This window comes from Saccopteryx bilineata, chromosome 10 (genome assembly GCF_036850765.1).
Source record: "Saccopteryx bilineata isolate mSacBil1 chromosome 10, mSacBil1_pri_phased_curated, whole genome shotgun sequence".
Taxonomy (NCBI): Eukaryota; Metazoa; Chordata; class Mammalia; order Chiroptera; family Emballonuridae; genus Saccopteryx; species Saccopteryx bilineata.
In genome coordinates this window covers 61,751,274-61,778,366 of record NC_089499.1, presented here as the reverse complement: position 1 = coordinate 61,778,366, position 27,093 = coordinate 61,751,274, and the positions used below count along the sequence as shown (strand labels likewise).

Below are 27,093 nucleotides of genomic sequence, written 5' to 3'. Positions count from 1 at the left end.
TCTCTAGCACACACCAGCCAACTTCCTCTCGCACCAGATGAGTGAGGCGTATGCTTGCTGGGTGTCTGTTTCTGCTGGTTGAACTGGTTCTGTAATTAAGGTCCTCTATACAGGCCATTCCCCTCCCTACCTCCCCACAGCCCCAGGTCTTTTTCAAGTAAACATCTCAAACCAACTACCCGCCTCCCATTCTCTACAGCTACAGCTAATTTAAAAACAAAACAAAACAAAAAAAAACAACCTTAAATGCAGTTGTGTCCCCTGGCTATGAAGATAAGCATGTTTTTAATTGGAACTTTGTATACCAGATTGTAAATCAAGTCCTAAGAGCCAGAACACATCTCCTGGTGGGTGGTTCAGTTGGTGGTTTATTTGAAGTGTGAACTTGTGTATTTTTCATTGTATTCCAGATACACCCGTTTGTATCTAACGGGTTGTCTAGCACATAATAGTTTCTCAGTGCAGGATGTGCAAATAAGCAGCTCCCAGGCTCCTTGTGAATTTTAATGCTACAACAATTGGGCTCATTATCCCTGGGTACCTCTGACTTGAGGATCCCTGACCAAAGTGTTTCTGGAGGAGAGGACCTAGGTTCATTACTGGGCTTGCTGATAGTTCTAACCCAAATTTCTGGAGTCCACTGATGAGATTGCAATTCCATGGACCCAAAGTGGGGCCCAGGGATATGGATTTGATAAGTTCCTCAGTTTATTTCATTGCAAGTAGTCTCTGGAATTATTGTCCCTGAATTCCCAAAAGTCATGTTTCTATAAATGTATGTTTTCAAATCCCAGCCAGATGAATGAATACTGCTACATTTCATTGTTATGCACATTTGCCCCACATTTTAACTTCTCTGGAATTGGGATGTAGCTTACAATTGATCACATGTTATAATTTAATTGGTAGCACTTTTTTCTTTCCTGGTAGTACATAAAATAATAGCATATATTCCAGTCTTTGGCATCTTAGGGTTGATGAAATATGGTACTCTTATTGCTGAGTTTGTAGTTGATAGAAAACACTTCCACTACCCAAAGCTAGAATTTATACATTTTAGATTCTTCATGCAATGGTGTGTGAGTGTTTGAGTGTGTGTAAGTGTGTGTGTATGTGTGTGTGTGTGTGTGTGTGTGTATAAGACATAAGTCATACATTAGTTGTAGTCTAAGGGAAATAAATCATTTTGGAGTATAACAAATTTATTGAATTCTTGGTTAAAAATTTGAAATACTCTTAGACAAATGCAGACTATCCATAAAGTTCAAGACCCCCTAGTGGTAGACAGCACATTTTCTCTGATTCTCAGGGCTGGCTTAGATTCGCTAAGCAAAACAAGTCTCTTTATAGTAATCAGTTAAAATTGGAGAAGATGAGGATTATTTTTGAAAAATATGGAGTGAAAACAGGTTTCTGATCACACACCTCTTTGGGGTTTTCATTTCATCCTTGAGATTGCATTTCTGTCCCCAAAACAATTAAATATGGTGGTAAAGTTCATCTTGTGAAGGATCAAGCTTTGAAATACTTCATCCCCCCCCTCCACAATTTCTTCTTTAAGTGTTGTCTCTCATTGAAACTTTCATTTTCACTGGTTTTTTGAAGTGCATTTTTATATTTGAAACAGTTTAAGACAGTTTTCTGTCCCCCACCCCATACCACCCACTTTACTCCCATATTCTTTTATTCTCTTGTCCTTTTCATATTCTATAACATCTGTTATTCAGTTAAGGGTTGAATTGAAGCATCAGAGAAGGACTCTAGGCATATCAATATTTTGAGGCTGCTTGTCACTCAACTATTTTTTTCTTTGCTCTGCCATGCTTCAGCTAACATTTGACATCAATCAATGACCAAGTTCTAAAATGAAAATATCCTTGAAGTCAAAACTAACAGGTTCTTCTGGCTCTGATGCCATATTTTAGCTCTACTCTCTAATGCATGGTTTCTCAACAGTGCCATTTTGGACCTGTTAATTCTTTGTTGTGGAGGGCTGTCCTGTGCATTAGAGGATGTTTACCAGCGTCCTGGGCCTCAGCACATTAAATGCTACTAGCACCCCGTTCCAGTGACAATGAAAGGTCTATTCCGTTTATGGCCATACCACCCTAAACATGTCCAATCTTGTGTAATCTCAGAAGCTTAGCAGGGTTGAACCTGGTTAGTACTTGGATGGGAAAAGTCTATCCAAACATTGCTAATCGTCACCACAGGAGTTAAAATTGCCCCTACTTGAGAATCACTACTATAATGAACCAGAGCCTAGGGAACACACCTGCATGTGGCATATCAGGGCAAGACAGATAGTCATTCTTTTTTCTTTTAACCAGTCTTCATTATTTTTGCATTATAGTTAATAACACACAGACTAGCTCAATCCTGGGAAAAAGAGAAAAATTCTATCACTTAAGTTTTTCAGACTTGTTTCAGAAAATGAGATCTTTAAGAGAATGCAAAAATGAAGCCTTCCTGCTTTATTATATGTAGGGATGTATTATATTTTCATAAATCTAGCCTGGAGCCCGTAGACATATCCCCAGGCAGAGGGAGAGTAATAATATGCTTATGATTTTAGATATTATCAGTGCTTCATTTGTGCCATTTTTACCTGTCTGGCAGTAAACTATAGTCCTTATTTCTCAGAATTCACTGCCAGAACTTCTCCAGGCTTTTAACTCCTCTTTCCCATCAAAACTGAAGCTGCAAAGAGGAGTGGGAGCTGGCTCATTAACTGGGAATGTCGCCCAAGTGGAAGGGAAGGGGAGAGGCACTGGTACACATGTGTGTCTGACATGTATCTACGTGACCATGTCAGACTAGCAGGGACACTGGTACACATGTGTGTCTGACATGTATCTACGTGACCATGTCAGACTAGCAGGGACACTGGTACACATGTGTGTCTGACATGTATCTCCGTGACCATGTCAGACTAGCAGGGACACTGGTACACATGTGTGTCTGACATGTATCTCCGTGACCATGTCAGACTAGCAGGGACACTGGTACACATGTGTGTCTGACATGTATCTACGTGACCATGTCAGACTAGCAGGGACACTGGTACACATGTGTGTCTGACATGTATCTACGTGACCATGTCAGACTAGCAGGGACACTGGTACACATGTGTGTCTGACATGTATCTACGTGACCATGTCAGACTAGCAGGGACAGAAGAGATGGCTCCAGATGCCAAGGAAGCAGTCTTGCGTCAGAAGGCCAGGCTTTAAAGGATTGGCTACTGTTACTTGAGCTCCTGCAAATGCATACCTCCCTGCAGAGGTTACAGTTGAATTGCCATGTTTTAAAGTCAACCATATTCCTTGAGCAGGTATGTATCCCACACCTTCCTGGCATAGAGGTTCAGGAATGGGTGGAGAAAAGGAGGGAAGAAATATAACTAATTGAGCACTGATCTGTAATAAATCAATTACCTATTTGATGAAAGAACGAATGAAGGAACAGATGAATGAATGAGGCTTTAGGAAAAAGAAGAACAACATTAACTCTGATGTTAAGTATAATACTGACAGGACAAAGCACTGTCACTTTAGCTGAGAAGATTGTCATAACTGCCCTAACTTGTGAAGTTTTAGCCTCATGCTGGGCCACTTACAGTCATGCAGTGGATTTGAGGAGTTGATTGATGGTCTTTCAGCCATGCTTGGCTGTCTGCTTCTCTAAAAGTAGCTAATAATCAGAGGTGGACTTATGTGTGGAGGCCCACTACTCCACCAGAAGCACAAATGAGCCCCGCTCAGCCCAGGCAAGAACGCAGGCCCTGTTCTTGGCACCAGTCCTGGAGACGCAGAACAGGCTTCTTTATTCCCGTCTCCAGGCTTCTGGCTAGCGAGGAACACTGCCCCGCTATGAAGCGGTTTATAGGATTATAATGGGTTGTGCCAAAGGCAAGTTCTGAAAGGCACTTTGTGCTGTTGCGTTGAGTGAAGCTGTTAGAGCAGCGCTATTCCTAAACCCATAAACACACACACACACAGTCAGGATGGGGAATGCTGGGCTCCTGGGACCCACTCAGCTGGGCAGCATTGCAGAGCTGGGCCAACTTCCCTCAACTGTGACACCAGCCTCAGGAGTGTTCTTGGAAACCCTTCTATAGAGCAGCCTGACAGTCTTTGGTCACAGATACCCTAGGTTGGAATCTTCGGCAGATTGCCCAAACTCCAAATCGGCTCATTTGAGAGCAGCATATCACACATTAGGAAGATTCTGAAGGCAGAGCAAAAGGTGGAAGTTGCATAAGGTTAAAAATAGCCTAGAAAATTCTTTAACTGTCTCAAGGACCACGTTCATGGTTTGTGTGTACCTAAAACTACCAGCTTTGGTTTATAGGCCTTATTGTACAAAAAATATATGAGTACATGTCTTTAAATACCAGCATTCTGTCCATGTGCTCTGAGAAGCTCGGAAGGCTCAGATCTTCCAAGGAGACTCCAGATTCCCATCTTTCCTTTCACACTCGTTTTGGGGCTTATGTTTGTTTTGTTTCTGTTTTTTGGTTTTTTTTGCAGCACTATTTAAATTTTTACTGGCCATTAGCTGTAGATCAATCTCTCTCCCTCCCTCCCTCTCTCTCTCTTGTTGTTCTCCCTCTCCCCCTTTTCCTTCTCCCCTTCTCTTCCCACCCTCCTCCCTAGCACGTATTGTGGAAAAGTTGTAATTTTGCACATATGTTGTGTGGTCATTTTGATTGATTTTTATGGGTTCAAATCTTTTAAGGAGTGGCAAATGGAAAATGTATAAGAGAAAGTGTATTTGGAAGCATTTTCATCAAACAATATGACTATTCTTTGCTCTATAATACAGTGTGTCCGTAAAGTCATGGTGCACTTTTGACCAGTCACAGGAAAGCAACAAAAGATGATAGAAATGTGAAATCTGCACCAAATAAAAGGAAAATCCTCCCAGTTTCTGTAGGATGATGTGGCAGCACGTACACATGCGCAGATGATGATGTAGCACCCTATATACAGTGGAGCAGCCCACGGCCATGCCAGTCGAGATGTGGACGGTACAGAGGAAAGTTCAGTGTGTTCTGTGGCTCGCTAAATTCGAATCTGTGACCAAAGTGCAACGTGAATATCGGCGCGTTTATAATGAAGCGCCACCACACAGGAATAACATTACTGGGTGGGCTAAGCAGTTGAAGGAAACTGGCAGTTTGGTGGAGAAACTGATAGGCCATCAGTCAGTGATGAGTCTGTAGAGCAGGGGTCCCCAAACTTTATACACAGGGGGTAGTTCACTGTCCCTCAGACTGTTGGAGGGCCAGACTATAAAAAAAAAACTGTGAACAAATCCCTATGCACACTGCACATATCTTATTTTAAAGTAAAAAAGAAAACGGGAACAAATACAATATTTAAAATAAAGAACAAGTAAATGTAAATCAACAAACTGACCAGTATTTCAATGGGAACTATGGGCCTGCTTTTGGCTAATGAGATGGTCAATGTGCTCCTCTCACTGACCGCCAATGAAAGATGTGCCCTTTCTGGAAGTGCAGCGGGGGCCAGATAAATGGTCTCAGGGGGCCGCACGCGGCCCGCGGGCCGTAGTTTGGGGACCCCTGCTGTAGAGGCTATTCGGGATAGCTACCTAAGGAGCCCTAAAAAAATCTATGCGTGTGTGTGCTCGACAATTACACCTAAGCAAGACTACACAGTTCATAAGGTGTTAAAGAAACGTCTCTGTTTTACGGGGTACAAATTGCGGCTGTTACACGCTATCAAACCGGTGGATAGACTCACACAATGCACGTTTGCTACAGATATGCTTCATGAGATCGACAATGATGCAGGATTTTTGCAGAAGTTTGTGTTTAGCAATGAGGTGACCTTCCATATCTGTGGACATATTCATCGGCATAACGTCCGAATATGGGCTGCTGAATATCCTCATGCCTATGTTGAGTACGAATGTAACACCCCTAAAGTGAACCTGTGGTGTGGCCTGATGTATGATAAGGTGATAGGCCCTTTTTTTTTTTCGTGGAGCAGTCTATGACGGCAAAGTCCTATCTTTACATGTTGGAATTGTATGCAGTGCCACAATTTCCAGAGGTGTCATCTTTCAACAGGACGACACTCCTCCACACTACGCCACCATTGTTCGTGAGTTTCTGGATAGAACATTCCCTCGGTGGTGGATAGGCAGGGGTTCTGTCAAACCATGGCCACCATGATCCCCAGATCTGACGCCCTTAAACTTTTACTTTTGGGGTTATGTTAAGCAACATGTGTACATTGAACGTATCAACGACATTAATCACTTAAAACAGAGAATCACAGATGTTATTCACTCTGTTATACCAGACGTCCTTACCCGTGTGTGGCAAGAACTTCACTATCATTTGGATGTGTATAGGGCAACAAATGGAGCCCACATTGAACTGCAATGAGTAGGTATGAAACTGGGAGAATTTTCCTTTTATTTGGTGCAGATTTCACATTTCTGTTGTCTTTTGTTGCTTTCCTGTGACCGGTCAAAAGTGCACCATGACTTTATGGACACACTGTAGTTGTACTTAAACTTGAGGTTAAAGTGCCCTCTTTCCTTAGGATTAATTTATTACTACACTGGCCTTACAGTGTGCCAAACTTCCTGTTTGGCCCTGAGGATCCTGCAGTGAGTAGTCCAGCCCCAGGGCTGTCATAGTTTGCTAGGTCACTCTTCTTCACCATGTTCTGGAAATACACCTCCCAACTGGAGGACAAGGCCCAGCAAGCTGCACCAGGGATCAAAGCCCAACTCTGAGAGGTTGTGGCCGGCAGAGTCCTGTAGTTGGGCTAGTGGGTCTGTGAAAGCCAGAGAGCAGGGAGGGAATGAGGAGCAGTTACAGGTGCTGCAGGTCTTATCCTTGGCAGCTACAGCAGCATTAAGTAAGGCACCTTCTCTCTTCTGGCCCTGCTTTGGCTGCAGAATTAACCAGGGGCTGCTTTGATTGGGTGTCCTTGGAGATAGGGTTCCCCTCACTCTCCCACCAAGCTTGTGGGGAGCACCTGTGTAAGCACGCATCAGCACAGCTCAGGGTAAAAAGATAAAGTTGTGTTCGACAATACAAGTAGGAAAAAATCAGTGATCCTGAGGCACTCTTTCCCACCCAAACCTCTTCTTTGACCACTTCCTTATCAATACTTTATGGTCCATGTTTGAGAGAAAAAATTCAGGTGCTCTCTTCAATCTCAGTTGGAACCCACTCACTTAGGAGCCTTCTTCACATCTGTGGCAATAGTGAGGCTGGCAAAACAGGGACAGATTCTCCCCGCTTCTGAAGGTAGTTTGTGTACATTAGTCAGGAAGGGAAGTGGGTGAATTTAGTGCTGGGGCGTGGATTTGGTACCTGAGATGAAAGAGTTGTGCATCATGAGGTTTCCTGTCTGGAAGGTGGGAATGGCTGCACTCTGGCCTCAGCTGGAAGCCAGGAACACTGAGAAGAGACTGGATATTGCCATCCCCACTACCTCCTGCACACCGAAGCGGCCAATACAACAGACACCGGCTCCCCAAACCACCACCTGCTGTGGCCATGATTTTGATAAGGAGGGTGAAAAGTTCAACAGTGTAGTCTACAAAATAACTTTTGAAGGAATGCTCATTTTACTATTTTAAAAACTAATTTCTAATTTCCCAAGTAAAATGTTCTTGCAAAAAAAATTTAAGAGCATGAACTGTAAATGTAAACTCTTCTTTGTCTGTTACCTTTAATCTTGTAATGCCAGGTCCCCTCTAATACTGATTGCCTCCCCCTTAACCCCCCAGAACTCATGAGTTTGTTATGGATCCTTCTGGATGGTTTTCAGTGGTATTTACCTACATGTCTCTATAGAAAATATATGGTATTCTTTTGTAGATGTGTTTTTAATACATATGGTATTATATGGTGCTTACTCTGTAATTAATTTTTAACTGAGCCTCATACATTGGAGATCTTTCCATTCCAGACCCAGAGACCCGTCTTCTTTTTTACCGCTGCTGAGCAGTGTTCCATAATGAACAGAATCTATTTAAGTGTTGTTCCCTGTTGATAGATACTACCTGTGTCCAGTTGCAGTTTGGTTTTTAGTGCCCAGAGGGGGCTGCAGCAAATGATGTAATTGCCTAATGGGCATTTGCAATGTGTTTTTTCCAGTAAGGTGAGGTAGAGCCGGGTCACTGACTGCCCTGAGTAGCAGGCAGCCTCCTCCTGGGCTGTTGTTTTAAAATGGCTGCAGAGGAAAGGGCTTGGGGAACTCTGAAAGTGGTGCAAATGTTTTGCGTCCTGATCGTCGGGGTGATTACAAGTGTTAACATTTGTCAACACACAACTTAATTGTACACTTAAAATGGGTGCATTTTACGGTTTGTAGATTTTATTCTAAATGGCGTTCATGGAAAAAAAAAATGCGTGTGTGGTGGGGGAGACTAGCTGGGAATAAGAAAGGTATAGGCTTTTAAAACGGTTGCTTTCCCCCAGGCCTTTTCCTCCGCCCGGCTTTTTCCCGGCCCTCCTGCCTACCCGCCGCCTCTTCCACCCAGCGGCCAGCAGAAGGGCCCCTAGCGCTTCACCGCCCTAAGGGGTTTCCACTCCGCAGCACCTGGGCGCTTTGGAGACACGCTTCCCGCCCCGCCCAGGTGGGCGGACCCATATGTGGCCCCGCCCCTCTCAGCCTTTGCGCCGAAGTTGGGTGCCTTCAGGCTAGAAGCCGGCTGTCAGTATCCGTGTTGCCGCTGCCGCCAGGCACCGTGGAGCTGGGGCCCCCTTTCGCTTGGGAGTTTTGTGGTCGCATCGGGTCAGCAGTGACATCCCAAAGGGCAGGCCCGGCAGCCGCCATGGTGGCCAAGGATTATCCCTTCTACCTCACAGTCAAGAGGGCGAACTGCAGCCTGGAGGTACCCCCGGCCAGCAGTCTGGCCAAGGACGCTGAGGTAGGGACCTCTGCTGGGACTTCTCCGGATCTGTGTCACTGCCCCTGTTTCCACCTCTCACCCTGTATGTTCTCGCCTTCTCTCCGTCTCACACATACTCCCCGTGTCTGTCTCCATCTCTCACTCTGTCTCTGAAGATCAAGAATGAGTCACCTTCTCTCTGTCCCTATCTCTTTCTCCTGGCCAGGGAGCGACAGCCTCTTGCCCTGCCCCACCCCCCACCCCCGCCCACCTTGCATCCTGCAAGGCTCTCACTCAGACTGTCAATCTTCTGTCTAGACCCGGCAGAGGGACTTTCTACTGTATCAGCAGGCTCAGTCATCAGGAAAGAACTGCCCTTTAATGTCCCTTTCCTTTTGCCTGGGTTGGGGGAGTAGAAGGGGCTTTGGGGGATCCTTCGGGGTATCTCATCTGTCAGACTTGGCCTTGCAGCTGTTTGGTGACAAAGGCCACGGCACTTCTGCTTGTCACCTGTGGCTGGTGGGGTTATTCAGCTAGTGGTCTGGGGGCTAAATGATAATTTGAGTGCCTCCCGCAGGAATTCTGAAAATGAATTAAACTCCTGGAGCAGTGGAAAGCTGACTGGGAACATTGGAAATACATCTCTTTCTGGGAACTTTCCTGTGTCTTGAGGGTGCTTTGAGGGAGTCCTCCTGGCTTGTGTTTAGTCAGCCTTTCCACTTGTGTTACACAATAGCTCTGGTAAAGAGCTCACAGGGTTGGGTTCAGCTGGAGGAGAAAGTGCTCCTCTCTTTTCTTGAGGGTTGTAAGGAATACGGTTGCTTTCATTAGACTGCAGCTTTGCTCTGGCCAAGCTATAGTGGAACACACGGAACCCAGCTCATCATTGTTACTCGTGTGTCCGCAAGATCACCAGTCTCCCCAGCCTCAGACTGGGGAAAGTATGGTGTGCACCAGCCTTGTGGCAGCATTCTTGGGGGTTCCGCCCACCCGGCACCCTTGAGTCTGCACTTAGCTCACTGAATTATGTATATTCAGGAGGACAGCATCAAAGATTCATTACCTCTAACAAGAATTTCCCCAAGCTGACAGGATTCCAGTCTCCAGTTGTAATCAGCGTTCTTTCTGTAAGCTGAGTGCAAACTAACTTCTCACCCCCACCCCACACCCCACCTCAGTTCTATATCTTAACAAAGAGTTTTTTGTTCCCAGCAGCTATGGAAGTGTTATGGCCCTGGTGGTGTTTGGACTCTTTAAGTTTTGACAGGATAGCACCTGCATAGGATTCAGGTTGCCCAGGTTTGGAATGTATATAATGGTTTTTCAATGAGAACACCATAATTTAACACCATTGTAGGAGCAATGAAGCTAGTGCCCCTCAAACTCCTTTTGAAAGTAAACAAAGTATAACTAAGTTTAAGTAATAAGTTGAACTGGGTAAAAAAATATATAATAGTGAAAATAGCTCTGGGCTCTCACTAGTCCTTTCTTGTTATCACTTAGACCGTGTTTTTGAGTGGTTTGTCGAAAGACTTAGATAAAACTCATCTGCTTATTCTTTTCTTATTCTCATACTTAGAATATAAATATATCTATGTATCACAAATGTGATGAAAGAAGTATATCACCAAATGTCAAATATTAATTTCTTCATGGTAGCTAGACCCAGATTATATAATGTAACTTACTTTCATTTTATGATGTCTTAGTGTGGGAGTAAGAATGAGGGAGGAACTTTTATTTCTAAAATAGTTGGCAAATATTTTTCAAGTATCACCAATGAGGACATTTTTTGTGTTTAAATCCGAATGGAAGTGTCTTGTGCTGTGTACACCTTGAGACAGATGTCCAGTCCAGTATATCTCTAAGCTTCATTGATCTGGTATATCACTTCCTGATAATAGCAATAAGCAAAGTGGGAAAAAGAAACCTTTGGGGGACTAGTTTTCTGGTTTCATTATCAGTGAAAAATACAGCTAACCCCTCTAGGGCTCACTTCTCTATAAGCAGTTAACTAAAATATATTTTCTACCAGCAGGTGTCATCAGTCTTTGTGTATAAAAAAACAGCATATACTTGTCGGCCTTTTGAAAACATAATTATACACTTGTTTATAAACTGGGCATTGACTGCTAGTTCTATGAACGTAATGTTTTAAGATTGATTATTCTCTTTGCAGAATGTGATTATTAAAAAAATTAAAACTGGCCTATCCAAAATCGATTTGGACCTTCAGAGGCAGTAACAGCAAAACACCTGTGGCCTTTAGACGTATAATGATTGTTCTCTCGGCATTTGTTATTGGGAGGACAGTGGGCACAAGGCTGTATGGGCAAGTGCCTTCTAGTGTTTGTTTTTGTCGTTGCAGCCAGTGTGCAAGGGAAAGGCTTGTGGGGAAGGGGCAGGTGTCATTGATGTGTATTTGATACCATACTTCTGAATAAAAACATCCAACAATAAGCATTCTTTTAAAAGCAAATCATTAACAAATTTCTACTCAAGATTTAGGTGCTTTGTAACTTTTTTTTATTTCAATTATGGTTTCTAGTGAAAGAAAAATAATATAATTTAAAATTTTATTTCCTTTAAAATATCTATTTTAAACAAATATTTTACATGAATTATTATATTATTATAATACTGCTTTTTAATCTAGTATTTCTTATGACATGGGTTTATGAGTTGGGTTGCAAATGTTCAATTTTAATACCCATAACCACCAGCTAGGTCCTTCTGGCTCTAATCATTAACCGTCAAATGTAAGGAGCTTAGTTCGTGGCTGTACACTTTCACAGAGAAACGTCGTCATCACGTGAGCGTCGCTAAGCTCATTTCTTCTGATCATTGATGAAGCTTTGCTCAGTTGATCTCTGTTTTTATATTTATTGGGTGCTTCTCATGCCAGGAGGGACTGATTCTTCTAGCATGTTAGATGCTCTGAACACCTGATCAAGTCACTAAAAGGAAACCTGTTAGCGTTCATGAACTGTACTAATTGTGAGTTAAAAGTCACTGTTTATTTGCTCTTAAAGAAAGAAGGTTTAAATGAGTGGATGTGTTGGCTAAGGATACTGGAGCCTTGTGTAAAGTCTAAGTGTTTGGGGGTTCATTTCATTTTTAATGAAATTACAGAGAGGTATTTCTGTTTTTTTCTTTCTAAGACTATATCTGACAATTTCATGGACAGCTTACTTTTGGTTTTAACATTCACTATCTCATATGTTGGTCAGGATTAAGCCACATTTAGTTAGTAATGTTTGTAGCCATTGCCTTTATCTCTTATATGTTCTGATTTTGACTCCGCATGCACCCAGACAGGGATCTACCCGGCAACCCCTGACTAGAGCTGATGCTTGAATCACCCAAGCTATCCTCAGCACCTGGGGTCTATGCTCGAAACAATTGAGCCACTGGCTGTGAGAGGGAAAGAGAGAGAAAAAGGGAACAGGGAAGGGAAGAGAAATAGATGGTCGCTTTTCATTTGTGCCATGACTGGGGATGAGATCCAAGACATCCACACACTGGATGGACACTCTATCCACTGTGCAAACTAGCCAGGGCCTAGTCCTTTACTAAGTACCCAACCATGTTGTAAGGTTCATATAAATCACATGTTATTCTCTCTGTGAATAAAGATGCTGAGGGGACATGACTTGCAGAGAATCACAAAGAAAATCAGCAGCCGAATCAATCCAACACCTGGTTTCCTGATGGATTGAGCCCAGTGTTTAATACCCATGTACCTAGTGGCATCTAAGGGTGTTTATCTTTGTGAAGAAAAAAAAGTGGGTCCTAGCCTGTTGGCTCAGTGGTAGAGTGTCCGCCCGGCATGTGGAAGTCCTGGGTTTGATTCCCAGTCAGGGCACACAGGAGAAGCACCCATCTGCTTCTCCACCTTCACCCTCACTTCTCTCTCTCTCCCTCCCTCTTTCTATCTCTTTCTCCTCCTCCCCTCCTGCAGCCATGGCTCAATTAGAGTGAGATGGCAATAGGTGCTGAGGATGGCTCCATGGCCTCCACCTTAGGTGCTAAAAAATACTCTGGTTGCAACAGCCCCAGATAGGCAGAGCATCGCCCCCTAAGGGCCTGCCTGGTAGATCCCAGTCGGGGAGCATGTGGGAGTCTGTCTCTGCCTCCCCTCTTCTCACTAAAAAATATAAATAAATAAATAAATAAATAAATAAATAAATAAATAAATAAATAAATAAATACGGAAGGGATGTAAAACTGGACAGATGTAAAATGCTTTCAAATATTTTCTTTTAAATATGTAACTGAGAAGTTTCCCTTAAGCTTTACCTTTAAAGAGCAAAATGAACCCTGTGCCTGTTCCATGATTTATGCCCCAGTCAGTCCGCACATGTATTTGAACATTATATGCACCTGGGACTGTATTCTGTGCATGCCAGCTGGTGAGCTGAAAGGGTCAACTGGTTTCTAGGAATTTATACATTTCTTGGAATCTGTATTGTGTAGTGTTGAACTTATGGTATGTATAGCCATTTGCATGGAAATAGTTCCAAGCAGTTATTGCGCTTAGAATCCTAAGATTTCTTCAAATGACTACATAAATAGATTCCATGGATCATATGACCTCAGATCTTGCTGGGTGAGGGGTCACATGGAGTTACCCAGGTAGAGGCCATCCCTTGCTGATAGGATCTGGTTCTGGTCATCCAGCTATGATTCTAAGTCTTGTTCAGGTGGAAAAATATCTTGGGCCTTTAGGATGCACATGAACTAGAAATAGGTTTATTAGAGGAAAATATGTTGACTTTACACATGTACATTTGAGGTTGTTCAGGGCATCAACTCTGGAGTAAGACTACCTGGGTCCCAAAGCCATCTCTGCCTCTTGCTAGTGGTATGCCTTGCCAGGTTACTGTGCCTCTCTAAGCTCCTGTTTCCTCAGTGAAAATTGGATAAAATAGTTTTTCTTACTAGGACTAGAGCGAGGTTTAGTGATTCATGTACAGGGCTTAGCACAGTGCTCGACACATAGTAGGTGCTCAATAAATATGATCATCAAGATTTCTGCTTCTCAAAAAGATTCCTAAAACAATTTTAAGAAACATGATCACCATCTTAGTTTCCTGATGCTGTTTCAAGCACAGCAGTGCATTAGGGGCCCTACTGTAGGTCTTCTAAATTGTCCTCACAATTCTCTGAGGTTAGTATAATTACCCCTTTTTGTAGAAGAATCTTAGGTTCAGGGCTGTATAAGTGGCCTTTCTAGGGTGGCTGAGCTAGTAGGTAGGGAAACCAATACTCACACCCTAGTCTGACACTGAAGTCTGTACTTTCCCAACCATAGCACATGACTTCTAAATGACTAAATCACTGGTCTCCTCACTGCATAACACATGAAGGATGAACCCTCCTGCTGGACCAAATTGCCTCACAGTCAAAGAGGCCCATTTTTTCCTGGGTGTCTGCATGGGAGACCTCACCATATTAGTGCTTCTGGCTGGAACCCACAGGAGTGGGGTTTGCAAGCCTCTGTTGGGGAGGGTTTTGGTAATTTCCGTTTCATATTTCTCAAGAGCAGGGAGCTGGTCTTTGGCAAAATTCCGCATGCTCAGCTCTGTGGAGGTGACGCAGTTAGTTCTGCAATTACTCATTTTGCTTATCTACATTAACCACTAGCCTTCCAAGTAAACCAATAACTGGAAGGCCCTGACTGCCATCTGGATATTTGCAAATTGTGTCATTTTCTCAAGACACTCCAAGAGTGCCTGTAAAATCCTGGACCAGTGCCACTGTTTTCATAACAACTGAATGAAAATAAAATTACTGATCATATCCTAATTTCACAAAACCCGGTGCACATATAATAGTTATTAATGGCATGTGTGTATCTGAAAGGGCGACTTCACTTGTGATGTATGCATGCAGTTGCCTTCCATAATTTGTCAGTGCTGGTAAGAGGTACAGGTCACACACAAAATGAGGAAATTGCTGCAATTGCACTGCTGCTTATTCTTGTCATGTTTGCTAATGGACCATGAGGAGTGAAGGTCAGTGATTTCTAATGCCTTCCATTTTTTATGAATCGACATCAGTTATTAGCTTAGAAGAGGCTATGTCATAAATTAAGAAAGGCTTCTGAACCTTTTGCTGGAATAGGATTGGGTCTTTTTAAGACTAGAAACACTTATGACTGGACTTTCTGTGTTTAGTCCTTTTGCAAGAAGGCAGCTCAATTATTAGTAAAGATCCATCCATTGAAGCCAAACCAGAAACTTTATGGTAAACTTACTGGATTCTTTTCTTTCTGGCTCTTAAGATGAGGAGGAAAGGAGTAACAAAACTGGCCTTTTTTCCGGGGATTTATGAAACAAGCAAACAAAACTAGACTCCAGGAAATGACCCAGGGTCATTGCATTAGAGAACCTCAGAGCGGTAAGTCCTATTGAGAATATGAGCCCACTTCTTAACCGCTACTGGATCCATTCAATCTCTGCTTAAACACCTGCAGGGACAGAGAGCTCATTACCTCCTAAGGCTGTTCATTCTGTATTTGTTCAGTGTGGATCATGAGAAAATTCTTTTAGTTGTAAGTTTTAATGTTGCTTTCTGGAGCTGAATATTATAGTTCCACTTTCTCAGGAGTTATCCCTTAAATATTTGAAAACTTCCATCCCTTTGTGTGCTTTTTGGCCCCTTTACAAGGCCAGTGCAAGCTCCCTACTCAAGTATGTTATTTCATATTGAAATGCTAAAATTTCATAATCCCCACCTGATGTAGGCATGTCAAGAACAACCCCAAGCACATACAGAGAGGGTAATTAAAGGTCACTGGTGAAACTATTCTTATTTTTTACTTCACACTGGTGGGGGAAGGGTGTGGGTGGTTCATCAATATCCTGTTAGGTGTTGGCAGTCATGGTTCATTTTCACACACCTCTTCAGCTGTCCTCCTTGCTGATTGGTAATTGCCTTGGGTGCTTCTTGCAGGAGGGGCCTGAAACTGCTGTGAAGAAGGAAATAGACTGAAGAGGAAAAAATTGATGATAGCTTAACTGTCAACCACAGACAAGTGGTAAAGAGCCACCTCCTACCTCAGCTGTTTCATGGTGCCTTGTTAGAGAGTTCTGAAGTAGAGAGCATCATTAAGGACACCCGGTTTTTTCTTGCTAGTCTCTGAATGCTTTATGAGTCCAGGCTTTAGAGTCTAGGAGAGTGAGCTTTGTTCTGGCTCAACATCGAATGATGGGAGCTCACTTGGAGGACTCTTAAATGCTCACCTAAGTTTCTTTAGCTGCATTTATTTCTAAGCTGGTTTGTATGATATAAGAGTTTCCCTACAGAGCAGATAGGCTCAGCTTCTTGGAACCTCAGAGTCTTTGTTTCTGAAATGAGTGACTAGGTTATATCATTGTTTCCTAGTGTAATGCTGGTGGCCGAGGCCAGGCCGAATCCACACTGGATTCGGGCAGATGGTAGAAAAATTGCAGAGCTGGAAAGCGTTGGGCCATTACTGTTGAATAAAGTCTAATGATGGCAGATGAGCAAACGGGCAGGGGGAAACCTCTTCTCAGGCAAACAAACAGGAAAAACGACCCCTCACAGTGGCGGGCAGGCAGCCCACAATCTGCCGCCCTTCAGGCAAGCACCTGTAGCCTTACATAGGCTATGTACATGTGCCTCTGCCATGTGCTCACACGCTAAACAAGCAAAGTACAAGCAAGCAAGCAAGCCTAACAGCTGTTTCCCAACACCCTGAAAGTGGATTTCATACCACTTGTAATATAGTTCAAATGATACAGGACAAGGTGATTCAGAGACAAGACACAAAATGATTTTGAATCACTTGTTCTTTCCAATTCTCTACCGGTCCTTCTGATTTTGTCAAGGAGACAGTCTTCAGTTTGTGGCTACCGTATCTTTAACACCTCTCCATCACTTGCTTATTTCCTTTTAAAGCATAGGCTTCAGGCTCCAAAGCTTCAGGAAGATAGAAGTACTTGCTGGGAAAACAGCTGTATTAGGCTTGCTTGCTTGCTTATACTTTGCCTGATCAATGTGTGCGCATGAGGCAGCACCTCATTTGTATAGTCTGTGAGAGACTACAGGTGCTTGCCCTCAGGGCAGATTGTGGATTGCCTGCCCGCCACTGTGAGAGGCTGTTTTTTTGTTTATTCACCTGCTGCCATGAGAAGACGTTTTGCCCTGCTTGTTTGCTCATCCGCCATTGCACAACTATATTACATGGGAATGACCCAGTGCTTTCTGGCTTCTCAGTTTCTCTGCCATATGCCCAAATCCAATGTGAACCTACCTGGCCTCAGCTACCAGCATTACAGTACCTAACAAGAATTTAACAATTAAAAACAATTTTAATAATAGGGTTCATTTTTAAAAGTTGGTTTCGGCTCTGGCCAGTTGGCTCAGTGGTAGAGCATCAGCCCGGTGTGTGGAAGTCCTGGGTTCGATTCCCAGTCAGGGCACACAGTGACCATCTGCTTCTCCACTTCTCCCCTTTTTCTCTTCTTTCTCTCTCTCTTCCCCTCCTGCTGTTATGGCTCAAATGGTTAGAGCAAATTGGCCCTGGGTGCTGAGGATAGCTCCTTGGCCTCGCCTCAGGCACTTAAAATACTCGGTTGCTAGCAATGGATCAGCGGCCCCAGATGGACTGAGCATTGACCTGTAGGGGGCTTGCCAGATGGATCCCAGCCAGGGCACATGCAGGAGTCTATCTCTCAGCCTCCCCACCTCTCACTTAATAAAAACAAACAAATAAATAAATAAATAAATGTTAGTTTCTATTTATAACAAGTATAATAATTTTCCTTTTATGATAGTGATATTGTTTATCTTTACAATAAGTTTACTTAAGTATGAGTAATTTAAGAAAACAGTAAGCACATAATAGTTCAGGTGATACATACATTTTGCAAAAAATTGACATAATGATACCAAGAGTTTAAAAACAGTGTCTTAAGAGAGTTTTGAGGCCATTCTAGGATTAGAACTCTGCAACAATCCCTGGCCGGTTAGCTGAGTTGGTTAGAGTATTGTCCTGATACATCAGGATTGTGGGTTCAATCCCTGGTCAAGACACATGCAAGACTCAACCAATGAATGCTTAAATAAGTGGAATAACAAATTGATGCTTCTCTTTCTCCCCTACTCTTGCTCTCTAAAATCAATTTTTAAAAAAGCCTCTGCAACAATAAGTTCCCAGGTTTGGGAATAGCCACTTACAGACTAAACTTGAAATTTGGACTTTGAGCATAGGACCCAGATTCAAATAAAATAAAGATTTTATTTTTATTTGTTTATTTTAGCAAGAGAGACAGACAGGCAGATAGGGAGAGAGATGAGAAGCATCAATTCGTAGTTATGACACTTGGGTTATTCATTGCTTCTTTCTCAAATGTGCCTTGACCAGGTAGCTCCAGCCAAGCCACTGATCCCTTGCTCAAGCCAGCAACCTTGGACTCCCAGCAACCATAGGATCATGTTGATGCTCCTACACTCAAGCCTGATTAGCCCACCCTCAAGTCAGGCCAGTGACCTCAGGGTTTTGAACCTAGGACTTCAGCATCCCAGGTCAATGCTCTATCCACTGCACCTCCACTGGTCAGGCCAAATAATAAATATTTTTAAATGGGCTTAATATTGTAGAAAATTATTCAGGACTAAATGTTGGCCAATTAAAAATAAGTAAAACTAGATTTCTGTTCTAAAAACAAAAATTTCTTTTTTTTTTCAATGCTTCATAGTTCCAAAGTTCCAGCTAAAATCATTTAACCCAGGGATCAGGAACCTTTTTTGGCTGAGAGAGCCATGAACGCTACATATTTTAAAATGTAATTCTGTGAGAGCCATACAATGACCCGTGTATGTTATGCATTATCCAATAAAAATTTGGTGTTGTACCAGAGGACAGTTGTGATTGGCTCCAGCCACCCGCAACCATGAACATGAGCGGTAGGAAATGAATGGATTGTAATACATGAGAATGTTTTAATATTTTTAACGTTATTATTTTTTTTTGTTAAAGATTTGTCTGCGAGCCAGATGCAGCTATCAAAAGAGCCACATCTGGCTCGCGAGCCATAGGTTCCCAACCCCTGATTTAACTCATCTTCTTTCTTTTGCCCTTTACCCTGAAGAAAGGATTGAGCAATATTGCACTAATTTGGGGGCAGTCATTGAGTGTAATGGTTAGGAACTTAGATTTGAGGGTCAGGCTGAGCTGTCTTTGAATCCCAGTTTGGCCACTTGTGAGCCAGGAGACCTTGGACCAGTGACTCATCCTCTAAGCCTCTACCTTCTGAGGGAATCCTGGGGATAAAATGGGCATGCAGAGGGCTCCCACAGAGCAAGTGCTCCAAGCTCATGAGCAGCAGCAGCAGCATCTATTTTGCATGTATACCAGTTGAGTGGAGGGCTGCTGGGAGGTCCCTCTTTCCTTTTAGGAAACACTCACCTGTTTCCCAGGGATTTGAATTGGCACTGGGCATGTTTTTAAAAAAACAAAAGATGTTCCAAGCACACTGGTACACTTCACGTTCATTCCTGCCAGGTAGGACAAAAAACATCTAGTGTGGTATGCTTCTGTTCTCATGATGACTTTCACACGGGGTGGGGCTTGGACTCTGGGTAGAAAGGCATTCTGGTCACAGGAGACAAGGAGCAGGCCATCTGTCCTCAAGGCCAGCTCCCACCTGAAAGGCTTCATCAGGGAATCTTAACCAAGTTCCTACCTAGGACACAGACCCAGGGAAGGTGGGGAGGATTATGTTGCTTTGGGAGTTCTTCTTGCCTTGTTGATTAGCAAGGCACTTTAATTATAAATAGATCCTTTGCTAGAAATGTGGGGAGCCCTGGCTGGAAAGCTCAGTTGGTTAGAGCATAATCCTGTAGCGCAGAGGTTACCAGTTCCATCCCTGGTCAGGGTACATACAAGGAGAGACTGATGTTCCTGTCTCTTTCTCTCCCTTCTTCTCTCTCTAAAGTCAATAAAATAAGCATTTTTTTTAAAAAAGAAAGAAATGTGGGCAAACTCCATAGTGTGATGGGTATGAGTTGGTGAAGTAAAGTTAGACCCTAAAGATGACCCTAATGCTCTTTGATTGTCAGTAAGTATTTATTGAGACTAGACTCCAGTTAGCATTTTCCCCCCCTTGGGTTTAAAAAAAAAAAAAAAAAAAAGAAGAGAAAGGCATGTAAGAAACTTCTAATTGAGTTTAAGTCATTTACAATCCTAACATACAGGCAGTGATTGTCAATCAGAAGAAAGGGGCTCAGGGAAGCAGGCCATCTCATTGGGGAGTTTGACAGACTGGGAGGAGGCTAGTACTGGGAGGTGGTCATCCAATGAGCCCCTGATGCTGAATGATAACACACCATTCCCCAGTTGTGCCTGTAACAGAGCTTTGACTGCTGGCGGCACCTGTGCACTTGGTTGGCCACTCGAAGATGCTGGGGGAGCAGACAAGAGGGGCTGTGGATTCCAGAGTGACAGGGCTTGACTGTTGAAAGAACAGCGTCTACTTTTCCACTCCCTGTCTCAGTCTCCATTGTCCTTTGCCTCTACAGTCTGTTTCCTTTGGGGTTCCAACCTGGCTTAGTCAATGAGCAGTGGTGTGGTTAAGAATGGAGGCCTTGCTGAGTAGCAGCCTTGGACTCAGTCCTGGCTCTGCCACTCACTGTACTGGCTGTATGACCTTAGGCAAGGTTCTTGCCCCTCTGAGCCTCAGTTACCTGCTTTGTGAAATGGGTATATTAATAGTGCTAACTTAAGAGAAGTCAGGGAAATCAGGCACAGAAAGCACTTTGGCACAGCCTGGCATGAAGTCATCCTCAGCATTATTGCTATTATGTTATTTATGTTATAAAAGGAAGTTGTATATCCTGGGAAGCCAGTGTGGGGGTGGTGGGGAGGGCTTTCAATTCAGGTAGCTTTGAATTTGAATTTCAGCTCTGTTAATTAATTACTGGGTATGACTTGGCACAATCGCTTCACTTCTCTAAACATCTGCTTCCTTTTCTATAAAATGGGTACAGGGGTTCCTGTATGAAACAGATGAATGGGTGAGAGTGTGTGTGTGTATTTTCCCACTGTGTGTGCATGTGCCAGCACCTGGTATGGGTAACTCCATGGCTCCTGGTGCTTCCTCCTTCACACCCAGTGGTTCCCGTTGTCTCAGAGCACTTCCTTCTCTACTTGTCAGGCAGAGTCAGAAGTCACACCTGTGACAGATGTGGGACGACATCTGTTTCTAGAAAATTGCTAGAATCTGTGAGTAGGAAGGGGCCCTGGAAGCATGTAATTTATTGAATAGCAATTCAGGAGGCTTTGCAGGCTCAGGCAGCCTCTGGTACTCCACTTGACAGCCTGCCCTGTGAATTCAGGAGCAGCCTCGAGCCTGACTTCTAAGTGGTGGAGCAGAAGGAAATGCCTGCCAGGTAAATGAGTCTTTCCCTGGGGTCCTTAGGAAACCTTTTCCAGGGAAATCGTTGCCAAATTAGACCCCTCTATAGTCTCCTAAAGGAACCCTCCCCTCTATAGACGGCCTGTGCTAGAAAACCCATGGGGACTCTGCCCCTTTCCGCCCCAGAGTTCCTTACCCCAGGAATAAATAGCATTTTTCTTTTACCACAAAACTGCCTTTGTTGCTTCTGGAAACTTTTATTGGCACCCCTTAGCAGTGACTCTCCAATGGCTAAACCAACATTTTTTACAAAACAAAGCAGTCAAATCAGAGGTTTGTATTTCTTTTAAGTCAGCGCCCATTGTCTATTCATTTTCTCTCTGTGTCTTTGTAATTGAAATGAGCTGCAAGTGAAGGGAAGACCAGAGTTGGGTCTCTGAAGCTTCTGCCTTCAAATTCACAGGTTTCTGAATTTTAATAGACTATAAATCAGTGGTAGTCAACCTGGTCCCTACTGCCCACTAGTGGGCATTCCAGCTTTCATGGTGGGCAGTATCGGAGCAACCAAAGTATAAATAAAAAGATAGATTTAACTATAGTAAGTTGTTTTATAAAGATTTATTCTGCCAAACTTAGCGAAAATTTGACATAAAGTACTTGGTAAGTAATTATTATTATATCCTTTAACTTGCTGTAACTGTTTTATAAGTTTTATAAAGTTAATTTATAAATCACCATTACTGTGGAATCAGTGGGCAGTTAGAAAATTTTACTACTAACAGAGATACAAAAGTGGGCGGTAGGTATAAAAAGGTTGACTACCCCTGCTAGAGATAATGATACAAATGGTTGCATATTAATTGCTGAGATTTAGAAATAACACGTAATCACTGTTTCAGGGTTGCAAATGCACAGCGCTGAGAGCCAGTGTTTGTTATGAGCCTTTGGAAAGATCCATTTTTAGTGGGCAGTTTTTAATTCCTGTGATTAAAAATGTGCTGCGGAATGAAAACTGTCTCAACTAAAGTCAATGTTGTGTTCTGCATGTGTTCAGTTTCCTGAACAGCATGCTTTGTACCTTGTTTTTCTACATACTGTTGCTCAGTGGATGGTAAGATAGCAGCTGAAATCTGAAAACAGGATAGTTAAGATTTTTTCTTTTATTCCCAATTCCATCAATCCCTTGTGGCTGTGTGATTTTCATTTTGAATCAATCAGTTTCGTTCTCAGCTGAGCGCAGACTGATCTAAAACACCCAGTGCGGTGTTCTGGGTTCTAAGTGCAGACATGTGCTGCTAGGGATGCACGGGGACCAGATGATCTGCAGGAATAGCGGTGCCGAGAGGGACAGCGGGGGGTTACCAGGAGCATGGCAAATATATTTTCTGTTTCATCTCTGCAAGGCGTGTCTGCTCAAAATCATAGTTCTCAAAAACAGAAGCTGACCAGGCAACCCGAGATGGAATCGACATCTCCTGCCACAGAGCCAGTGCTCTTGGTCAGTTGTCCCCATCGGTTTTACCCAGCAGCTGAATGTGGGGTCCTTGGTCCTATCCTAGTCCTCAGTCAGGTGGCACACCTGGCTGTCAGCTTTGCTTGCCTGAGATGTGTTTGATCACACCAGAATCAGCTGGAATAGTCTGTCCTTCTTTTGGGACATTGAGATTAAAAGCTAGGCATTCTTTTTCATCTCTGTACTCCCTGCCCCCCTTCTGGGAAGTTAAGATAATGCTGAACTTCAAGGGATGACAAGTAGTTGAGAGAGAGAGAGAACATGTCAGTGGATCTGTGTGGTCCTTTCTGGAAGCCGAAGATTACATGTTATTTGGGGGAGAAATTCCACCTTGAATATCTGACATGGGTTGTATGCCTACCATTGAGTCAAGTCAGCATCAATGAATTCCTGACATTGCATAGTCCCAAGTAGTAATGGGATCTGGCAAGACTGGAGACCAATTTTTCTAGCCCATTATTCAGTAATGTGGATACAGTGGGAAGGGTTGGAAGCAGACCTCAAGATCCACCTATTTGGGTTCCTTTCCCCCACTCGGGTTCTTATTCTAGGATTTCAAGGCTGAAGTTTTTATTTTCTCAGGACATAGCCTTGGATCCTGCCAAACCACTCCCAGTTTTGCTCTATTTAGTCAGAGCTTGACTAAACAGATGGTAAAGGTACAAGAAGAAATGGAAGGCAGGAATGTGAACTCAAAATACTGGTCTCATAGCCACTGAGGCCTCAGTGTCTTTGAGCATATTTTTGGTGACAGGTGACAAGTGTTATGGAGCTCCAGCTTTGTTCCTGGGAGGCCCAGGGAAAAATCTAGTGCAGAATGGACAAGGGCGGGAGAGAAGGCTGGGAGCAACTTATGGGGCAGGTTTAAACCAAGCACATTACAGACATGATTTCATCGTCCAACAACATTGTGAGGGAGTAAGAGAGTTTACCCCCACTTCACAGGGCAGACAAAGTCTGTGGAGGTTACGTTGTTAGCCCAAAGTCACAGGGTATTGAAATGACAGGGTATTGTGCTCAGAAGGTTGTGTTATATTTTATCCTTAGGCCCTTTGCAAAGAATCAACATTCATTGAGCCAGAGTACTAAGAACTTTGTCACTTGTTCCAGAGGCTTGTCTTATTCCTAAACTCTAGTGAATCCTCAGCAAATGTGCTTAAGATATCCTTGGTGTCTGTACACAGTTCCCAAAACCTGAGCAGCGGTGGAGTCCCTAGGGACGTTGTTCTCTCCCTTCCCCTCCAACTCAGCTCAAGGGCAAGGCAGGGAATACCTTTTACCAAAATAAACAAGTACAGCCTGAGTAGGTGGTGGCGCAGTGGATAGTGCATCGGGCTGGGATGCGGAGGACCCAGGTTCGAGACCCTGAGGTTGCCATCTTGAGCGCAGGCTCATCTGGTTTGAGCAAAGCTCACCAGCTTGGACCCAAGGTCGCTGACTTAAGCAAGGGGTTACTTGGTCTGCTGAAGGCCCACGGTCAAGGCACATATGAGAGAACAATCAATGAACAACTAAGGTGTCGCAACGAAAAACTAATGATTGATGCTTCTTATTTCTCTCCATTCCTGTCTGTCTGTCCCTCTCTCTGACTCTCTCTCTGTCTCTGTATTAAAAAAAAAAAAAAAAGATAAACAAGTACAGAATATATCCCACCTAATGGTTTCCAAGAAGTCAGTAGGAAATGACCAACTGCGAAACCCCAGAACCACAGAGGCCTTCCTCTGGGCCCTGTGGCTGTGATTGGGCCACCACTGCCACCTCCAGGTGCCTCTTGGCATCCTCCAATCAGGAATGTGCAGCTTTGACCCCATTTTCCAGACGTGGGGATGGTTGTGGCATAGTGGGCACATCATTTCTGTGGCATTCTTGCCAAAAATGAATAACCTCAATCTAACCATGAGAAAACATCTGTGCCCGACTTTGGCCTTCCTGTAAGGGCCACAGAGGCACCACTCTGCTGGCGCCCTCACGCTTCTCAGGAGGTCACACTCTTGAAATACTTCAGCTCTGATCATCTGGCTCTTGCTGCCTTGACAGAGTAAGAGCTTTGCTTGACTTTCAGGAGCTGATGTGAAGCCAGGGACCAGAGAAAGAGCTAAATATTTGCCTGCCTTTTTCTCTGAAGGTCTGTAGTGCCATGTCTGGGCATGACCGAAATGAGTTTCAGGCAGTGGGCTGGCTTTTGCTAAAAGGAACTTGTTGGGGTGTGGGTGTGCATTTCTCCTTCTGCCCAAAGTTAAGTAATAGTAACATCCTGTGTAAGAGAACCTGAATGTGGTTTTCTACTAAACTCCAGTATTTTAGGGCTATTTATTAGATGTGTTTAATCTTGGGCCAATTTAACCAGTAGCAGACTAATAAAATAACACATTTGGGCTAGCTGCCAGGACAAATGTTGACTTACCCTTATAATGTTGACTGAAACAAGTAACTTTGAAAGTAATTGAGGAGTGAAACCTTAGCCAAAAATAGTGTCTGAAACAGTGGTTCTGTTTTATTTTACTGGCAGTGCTGAGAGGTATGGTCCGTGAGCGAGGCTGCTCCTGCTGCCTGCCTCAGCTCTCAGAGATCCCTACATTTTACTGAATTATTTCCCAAGGTTCCTTTTTCTTTCCAACCCATAAACCATCATTCAGCAAAAACGAATTTCCTTGTGGCAGACAAGTAGAACAGGTTACTTTTCTTTTTTTTTCCCTTCTTCTTTTTCCAAATGAGAGGAGGGGAGATAGACAGATTCCCGCATGCGCCCTACCAGGATATACCTGGCAGCCCCCATCTGGGCTGATGCTCTACCCATCTGGGGCCATGCTCACAACCGAGCTACAATATTTTTAGCACCTGAGGCAGAGGCTCCACAGAGCCATCCTCAATGCTCAGGCTGATGCGCTCCAACCAATTAAGCCATGGTTGTGGGAGGAGAAGAAAGAGAGAGAGAAGGGAGAAGGAAGGAGGAGGGGTAGAGAAGCAGATGGTCACTTCTTTGATGTGCACTGACCGGGAATTGAACCCTGGGACATCCACATGCTGGGCTGATGCTCTACCACTGAGCCAACCAGCCAGCGCCAACAGTATACTTTTCTAATGGGGGGAGGATTCAATGATAATGAGAAGAATAAAGATAATAAGTTGCTTGATGTCTTCCCTCGGAAACAAAAACGGTGTGACTCTCAGGGTTTGTAGTAAAATTAATTGCTTCTCCAAGGTATGTATCCTGGATGAAATCCGTCTCGCTCACTTCACAGCCCACCTTTCCTCCATTTTGCCGTCCAGTCTGTATGAACATCAGAGAGCTATGATGTTTTGCTAGCATGTTTTGTACTTGAAGGAAGCAGGGAAGGCCTGGGGGAATTGAAGCCAGAATGACCCCAGGAGTTGTCATAAAGAGCGATTTCTTTCAGTCTTCATTTTTTATTTGCACTATATGGGAAGCTGTATTTGGGGCAGGGACTGAGCAAGTTTTCATCGGCTCGTGCCGGCATTGTCTGAGCTCAGTAAGATATCCCCCTGATGTCTCTCCCTTAACCAATGCTACCCTAAAAACAACCACCACACAGACTGACCTCGGCCAGATGTTATAGATGCTAACTGGACTTTGGTGCTGACTGACAGGCTCAAAGACAAACTTGATATGCAGAGAATAAATATAACTTCTCCAACCTTCATGTGTTCAGTGGTATGGCCCTGTGAATGGATGGTTTGATTTGTGGATTTGCCCAGACCATCTTGTGATGTCTCCATCAAATGCTTTTTAGCATTTCCATGGGGGGGGGGGCGGTAATGGGGGATGGGACTAGAGAAATTGTTGAATCTTCAGCATAGCAATCTGACAACACCCTGTCTATGGCATGGCCATGAGAATGAACTAATTCAGACTGTTCTGTGGATTTTATTTATTCAGGCTCTCTTTATACCTCATTGGCAAAAAAAAAAAAAAATTCCCCAACCCCAAAAGAAAAAAATACCCAGCACTTTTTTTTTTCTTTTCTTTTAAAGAAGGAAATTGGGATGTTTTTCTCATGGCTTCTGATAGGACAGAGGTGAGCCATTTTATCAGAGGAAATTAGATCTCCCTTGGATGCTGGTGTGAGGCAACCTGACTCTTGGAGAAAATAAAGAGGGTGTGGCCTTCATCTTTGAGTGTAGCTAAGACAAAGGTATCAGGCTCCCTCCCAGAGCTGTACCTGGTGGTTTAACAAAGTCCACAAAGCCTGTAGTCCCTTTGTGGAAATCACTGATAAGCATCTCTAGGGGAAAATTATAGTTCTGAGTTTGAAGATCTTTAGTTCACCTTACCAGTTAGAAACC

The 27,093-nt window shown here is 43.6% G+C and overlaps 1 protein-coding gene across 4 annotated transcripts in view; it reads left to right on the top strand.

Moving 5' to 3' along the window:
- The window catches only part of ARHGEF3 (Rho guanine nucleotide exchange factor 3), a 381,307-nt gene that overhangs the window by 283,326 nt on the left and 70,888 nt on the right, over nucleotides 1-27,093 (top strand). The window contains exon 1 of one of the 4 annotated variants that reach the window (XM_066246138.1): nucleotides 8,691-8,928. The exons of the other annotated variants lie outside the window; for them this stretch is intronic. Coding sequence (XP_066102235.1) covers nucleotides 8,833-8,928 — 96 coding nt within the window. The 5' untranslated portion in view covers nucleotides 8,691-8,832. Of the gene's footprint in view, nucleotides 1-8,690; nucleotides 8,929-27,093 lie in introns of those variants that run through there. 4 annotated transcript variants of the gene reach the window in all.